Here is a 7,466-nt window from a genome sequence, read left to right on the forward strand (position 1 = left end):
TGTCACTTTCCCCTATTTTCGTTGTTGAGCATTTGAGAGCCCTGTAAATAAAAGAATCTGGACCAAGTGGTTTAAAGAATACTTCATCAATTGCTCTGTATTCGTAGCCATGCTTCCTGCGTGGCAGATTGGCAGAGTTTTAGTTAATTTTACCATCAATTTATTACACTAAGCAAGCTCTGCCAAGAATGTCTTCCTGCTTTTCACCTTCTCTCTTTTCATTATAGAATGGACTGGCACCCCCCTGAGGATATTTTTGTTTGTTTGTTTGTTTTTGCTTTTTTGTTTTTTTTATATTAATCTATGTTTTCATCTATATTAACTTGAGTATTTCTTATTTACATTTCGATAGTTACTCCCCCTTCCCGGTTTCCAGGCCAACATCCCCCTAACCCTTCTCCCTCCCCTCTTAATGGGTGTTCCCATCCCCATACTCCCCCCTTTTACTCCCTCCCCCCAACAATCACATTCACTGGGGTTCAGTCTTAGCAGGACCAAGGACTTCCCCTTCCACTGGTACTATTACTAGGGTATTCATTGTTATGCTTGCAGTTGGAGTCCAGGGTCAGTTCATGTATAGTCTTTGAGTAGTGGCTTAGTTCGTGGAAGCTCTGGTTGGTTGGCATTGTTGTTCATATGGGGTCTCAAGCCCCTTAAAGCTCTTTTAGTCCTTTCTAAGATTCCTTCAACGGGGCGTCCATTCTCAGTTCAGTGGTTTAATGATGGCATTCGCCTATGTAATTGCTGTATTCTGGATGTGTCTCTCTGAGACATCTCCATCCGGTTCCTGTGGACCTGCACTTCTTTGCTTCATCCATCTTATCTGGTTTGGTGGCTGTATATGTATGGGCCTCAGGTGGGGAAGGCTCTGAATGGATGTTCCTTCTGCATCTGTTCTAAACTTTGCCTCCCTATTCCCTCCTAAGGGTGTTCTTGTTCTGCTTTTAAAGAAGGAGTGAAGCATCCGTATTTTGGTCATCCTTCTTGAGTTTAATGTGTTCTGTGCATCTAGGGTAATTAAAGCATTTGGGGTAATATCCACTTATCAATGAATGCATACCATGTGTGTTTTTCTGTGATTGACTTAACTCACTCAGGATGATATTTTCCATTTCCATCCATTTGCCTATGAATTTCATAAAGTCAGTTTTTGACAAAGGTGAATGCCATCAGCAAACTACTGAACTGAGAACAAGACCCCCGTTGAAGGAATCAGAGGAAGGACTGAAAGAACTTGAAGGTGCTTGAGACCCCATATGAACAACAATGCCAAACAACCAGAGCTTGAAGGGACTAAGTCACTACCCAAAGACTATACATGGACTGACCCTGGGCTCCAACCTCAAAGGTAGCAATGAATAGCATAGTAATAGCACCAGTGGAAGGGGAAGCCCTTGGTCCTGCAAGACTGAATCCCCACTGAACGTGATTGTTGGGGGGAGGGCGTTAATTGGGGGAGGATGGGGAGGAGAACACCCATAGAGAAGGGGAGGGGGAGGGGCTAGGGGGATGTTGGCCTGGAAACCGGGAAAGGGAATAGCAAATGAAATGTAAATAAGAAATACCCAAATTAATAAAGAAAAATAAATAAATAAAATTAAAAACATAAAGTTGTTGTAAAATCTAAGATGTTCTAATGTTAGTAAAGGAAGATGAAAGAAAGGAAGGAAGAGAAAAGGAAGCCAGCAAGCAAGCTATAGAGCATATATACTGCATATTGCATTGCAAACAGAAGCAGGGATATTAGGAGTAAAGGAAAGTGCATTATTCACTAAAGAAAACAAAATTGCATTTTAATTTTGCCAAAAACTGTAAAAAAGAAAAGTGAGCAGATCATAGTTGTCTAGTGTATAGCTGGGAGTGTCTTTGTCTTTGAATGTTTTCGTGTTCAGATTATAATGTTGTTTTATGGATTGATGAAATAGTATTATTATCAAAAATAATAAATTTAAGGAAAGTTTATGAAAACTAGTGATATTTAGATGAGATTTGTAGTATGGTTTTTGCATTCTCCAGGAAATCTAGTTTGTTTTGTGTTGAATAATAACAACAATGACTAATATGACTAATTGACTAATAACAACAATGAATAATAACTTCAATAATAACAATAATGACACAAAGCCCACATATACATGGAAGTTGAACAACACGTTAATGACAACTTGAAGGAAGAAATAAACAATTCAAAGATAAAAGCCACATGATCATTTCATTAGTTGCTGAGAAAGCATTTGACAAAATTCAACATCCCTTGATAAAAGTCCTGGATAGATCAGGAATTCAAGGCCCATATCTAAACACAGTAAAAGCAATATACATCAAACCAGTAGCTAACATCAAACAAAATGGAGAGAATCTTGACAAAATCCCATTAAAACCAGGGACTAGACATGGCTGCCTATTCTCTCCCTACTTATTAATATAGTACTTAAAATCCTAGCCAGAGCAATCAGAAAACAAAAGGAGATCAAAGGAATAAAAATTGGAAAGGAAGAAATCAAATTATCACTATTTGCAGATGATATGATAGTATACTTATGTGATCCCAAAAGTTCCAGCAAAGAACTACTTAACCTGATAAACAACTTCAGCAAAGTATCAGGATATAAAATAAATTCAAACAAAACAGTAGCCTTCCTCTACTCAAAGGATAAAGAGGCTGAGAAAGAAATTAGGGAAATGACACCCTTCACAATAGTCCCAAATAATATAAAATATCTCGGTGTGGCTTTAACCAAGCAAGTGAAAGATCTGTATGAAAAGAAATTCAAGTCTCTGAAGAAAGAAATTGAGGAAGATCTCAGAAGATAGAAAGATCTCCCATGTTTATGAATTGGCAGGATTAATATAGTAAAGATGGCTATTTTGCCAAAAACAATCTAAAGATTCAGTGCAATCTGCATCAAAATTCCTACTCCATTCTTTATAGAGATAGAAAGAGCAGTATGCAAATTCATTTGAAATAAAAAAAAACCAGGATAGCTTAAACTATACTCAACAATAAAAGACCTTCTGGGGGAATTACCATCCCTGACTTCAAACAGTATTACAGAGCAATATTCATGAAAACTATTTGGTACTAGTACAGAGACAGGCAGATAGATCGTGGAACAGAATTGAAAACCCAGAAATGAGCCCACATACCTATGGTAACTTGATTTTGACAAAGGGCCTAAAACCACCCAATGGAAGAAATAGAGCATTTTCAACAAATGGGGCTGATTCAACTAGAAGTCAGCATGTAGAATGAAACTCAAACCATTCCTATCACCCTGTACAAAGCTTAAGTCCAAGTGGATCAAGGACCTTCACAGCGAACCAGGTACAATCAAAGTAATAGAAGAGAAAGTGGGGATGATTCTCAAACACATGGGCACAGGGAAAATTTTCCTGAACAAAACACCAATGGCTTATGCTCTAAGATCAAGAATCGATAAATGGGATCTCATAAAACTGCAAAACTTCTGTAAGGAAGAAGACATTGTCATTAGGACAAAATGGCAACCAACAGATTAGGCAAATATCTTTACCAATGCTACATCTGATAGAGGGCTAATATTGAAAATATACAAAGAACACAAGAAGTTAGAATCCAGAGAGCCAAATAACCCTATTAAAAATGGGGCACAGAGCTTAACACAACATTCTCAGCTGAGAAATATCAAATAGCTGAGAAGTACCTTAAGAAATATTCAAAATCCTTAGTCACCAGCGAAATGTAAATCAAAACAACACTGAGATTCCACCTCATACCAGTCAAAAAGGCTAAAATAAAAAAAACTCAGGTGACAGCAAATGCTGGTTAGGATGTGGAGAAAGAGGAAGACTTCTCCAGTGTTGGTGGAATTGCAAACTGCTACAACCACTCTGGAAATCAGGCTGGAGCTTCCTCAGAAAATTGGACCTTCCCCTACCTGAGGACCCAGCTATACCTCTTCTTGGCATATACCTAAAAGATGCTCTAATATACAACAAAGACACATGCTCCACTGTGTTCATAGCAGCCTTATTTATAATAGCCTAAAGCTGTAAAGAACCTGAATTCAAAAAATCTACACAATGTGGTAAATCTACACAATGGAGTACTACTCAGCTATCAAAAACAATGACTTCATGAAATTCATAGGCAAATGGAATGAATCAGAAAATATCATACTGAGTGAGGTAACCCAATCACATAAAAACACACTTGGTATGCTCTCAATGATAACTGGATATTAACCCAAAATCTTGAATTACCAAAGATGCAATCCACAGAACACAGGAAGCTCAAAAAAGATGACCAAAATGCGGATGCTCCCACTCCTTCTTTTAAAGGGGAAACATATCCATAGGAGGGGATATGGAAGCAAGTTTAGAGCAAATCTAGATAATAATGATGAAGCTTGAAACTGCATGGTGAAAGGTCCTGGTTATAGATCCCTCCCGAGAGACACATCCAGAACATGTCCAATAAAAAGGGCCATGCTAGCAGCAAACGGCCGAACTGAGAACAGGACCCCCCCCCTTTGGGGAAATTAGTGGAAGGACTGAAAGAGTTGAAGCAGCTTGAAACCCCATAAGAACAACAATGCCAACCAACCAGAGCTTCCGTGGTCTAAAACACTACCGAAAGACTATACACGAACTGACCCTGTGCTCCAACTGCATACATAGCAGTGAATAGCCTTGTTGGGGCACCAGTGGAAAGAAAAGCCCTTTGTCCTGCCAAGGTTGGATCCCTAGTGCAGAGGAATGTTGGGTGGGATTGTTAAGGAGTGTGGATGCGGGGAACACCAGTATGGGAGAGGAGGAGTGGGGGGGGTGTGCGGGCTTATGAACTGGAAACCGGGAAAGGGAATAACATTTGAAATGTAAGTAAAGAAATATATCTAATAAAAAAGATAAATAAAATGTAAACACATAAAATATCCAATATTAATAAAGAAAGGAAGGAAGGAAGGAAGGAAGAGAGAGAAAGAAGCAAAAGAAAGAAAAAGAGACCTTACTAAAGCTCAAAGCACACATTGCACCTCACAAAACAAAAGTGGGAGATTTCAACACCCCACTCTCATCATTGAACAGATCATACAAACTAAACAGATACACAGAGAAACTAACAGAGGTTATGAAATAAATAGATTTAACAGATATTTAAAGAACAGTTCATCATGAAGCAAAAAGTATACCTTTTCTTCAGTACCATATGGTTCCTTCTCAAAAACTGACAACATAATCAGTCACAAAACAGGCCTCAACAGATACAAGAAGATTGAAACAATCCCATGCAGCATATAAGACCATGACAGATTAAGGTTTGTCTTCAGTAACAACAAATACAACAGAAAGCCCACATATACATGGAAGTTGAACAATGCTATACTCATTGATAACTTGATCAAGGATGAAATAAAGATGGAAATCAAAGACGTTTTAGAATTAAATGAAAATGAAGGCACAACATACCCAAATTAATGGGACACAAAGTTAGCAGTGCTAAGAGGAAAACTCATAGCTCTGAGTGCTCCAAATAGAAACTGTAGAGAGCATACATTAGCAGCTTCACAGCACACCTAAAAGCTCGAGAACAAAATGCAGCTAATACACCATATATATGTTCCCCTTTTTGCTGTTTTATTTGAATAAGAAACAGGTCAACGGAGGTGGTCACTGGTGAAGAGAATACAAGGTATGGTGTACTATGGGTTTATTCTAAATAAGCATCACAATTTTCATAGACCTGCCTTTGTAAAAACTACAAGGCAATATAGGAGTGTAAGGAGGAAGCAATAAATGGACATTCAGAATTACTATTTCCAAGCAAGTCTAAAGGTTATTCTTTCTGTCATCTCAGTCCCAGCACAGCTTCCTTTTCCTTCAGAGTTTTTGACACACTCAGCATGTGGTTACAATGCTGTGTCTTGCACAGTAATAGACCGCAGTGTCCTCAGGTGTCAGGCTGCTGAGTTGCATGTAGGCTGTGCTGGAAGATTTGTCTACAGTAAATGTGGCCTTGCCCTTGAACTTCTCATTGTAGTTAGTATCTCCACTTCCAGGACCAATACGCCCAATCCACTCAAGGCCCTGTCCAGGCCTCTGCTTTATCCAGTATATATAGTAGCTGGTGAAAGTGTAGCCAGAAGCCTTGCAGGACATCTTCACTGAAGACCCAGGCTTCACCAACTCAGCTCCAGACTGCTGCAGCTGTACCTGGGAGTGAACTCCTGTGGAGGAAAAGTCAGAGTGGATATCACTGTCATCTCAGAGCCCGTCTCCTCTTCAGATTTCTAAATAGTGAGCTACTTACCTACAGTTACTGACAAGAGGAAGAGAAAGACCCAGCTACAATCCATGGTTAGAATCATTGCATTCAGAGACTGTTAGATGACACTGATCATACAGTGTGTTCAGTGTGTGGACATCCCTGTATGTACTGCTATAGACTCAGATAATTTGCATATTTATGAACAGGGGACTTATTACATAAGAACCTAATCCAGCTGGAGAAAAACTGTAAAGAGGAAGGACTGAAAAGACCCACGGGTCAGGCAACAGGATACTCAGGTCCAAATCCTATTCCTCTCTGAGGAAGTGCATCCCAGTCACTTTTAATGAACTCGGGACAGATGCTGTGCATGTAACTACAGGAACAAAACTCTCAATCAATTTGTGGCCTGTATCGATTGCTCCAGTCTGTGATATGTTAACACATTGATTTACAGATAATGATTTCTGATGATGAGATTATGATGATGATGATGGTTGTGGAGGTAGTGATGGTGGTGGTAGTTGTGGTGATGATGATGGTGATGATGATGGTTTTGATGATTGTGGTGATGGTGAAGATGATGAAGATTAAGTTTCTAATAATGAAAAAATTCAATAACAGCCAACTTTTTATATTTTTAGAGTCTAGTTTCTCATATATGCAACTAATATTTTCTTTTCCAACACGTTATATGTACCAAACTCAATTACTAAGAATAAATGTACTTCAAATGTACTTAATTATAAAAGATTATTTCAGGAGGATCCTCAATAACTAAGTTATAGCAGTAAGCTATAGGCATGTCAAGAAATGATTTTATCGGTAAGACAGGGTTACATACATCATAAATTATACACACACACACACACACACACACACACACACACACACACACACACACACACGAAAGAATTTTTGACCAGAAATAAACAAGTTAACATTGCTTTTGGAAAAAGCAATTAATGAAGACAATCTCAAAATCACAGACATTAAATGTTACTATCATTAGAAGCTCTTACAAATTTCATAGTTATATAGAAACATTTACGCAAATACATGATATTGTAGCCATGAAATTCTCTAGTAGAATAAAGGCAAAATAGGAGGGACAAGAGAGATCATGAGATATACGCAGTGTACAAAATACACATATGAAAAATCTGTACATATGTAAAGTCGTTATTTCTATATTTTATGAGGAAATTTATTTTTTTAA

At 38.3% G+C, this 7,466-nt stretch overlaps 1 gene segment (V, D, J or C); it reads right to left on the reverse strand.

Annotated features, from left to right (window-relative positions):
• Positions 1-5,877: 5,877 nt before the first annotated feature.
• Positions 5,878-6,405, reverse strand: LOC108351348 (Ig heavy chain V region 102-like). The segment is given in 2 exon segments: positions 5,878-6,206; positions 6,290-6,405. Coding segments are annotated over 2 exon segments (387 nt in total).
• Between the last annotated feature and the right edge of the window lie 1,061 nt (positions 6,406-7,466).

The sequence above is a fragment of the Rattus norvegicus genome, chromosome 6 (assembly GCF_036323735.1).
Source record: "Rattus norvegicus strain BN/NHsdMcwi chromosome 6, GRCr8, whole genome shotgun sequence".
Classification (NCBI taxonomy): Eukaryota; Metazoa; Chordata; class Mammalia; order Rodentia; family Muridae; genus Rattus; species Rattus norvegicus.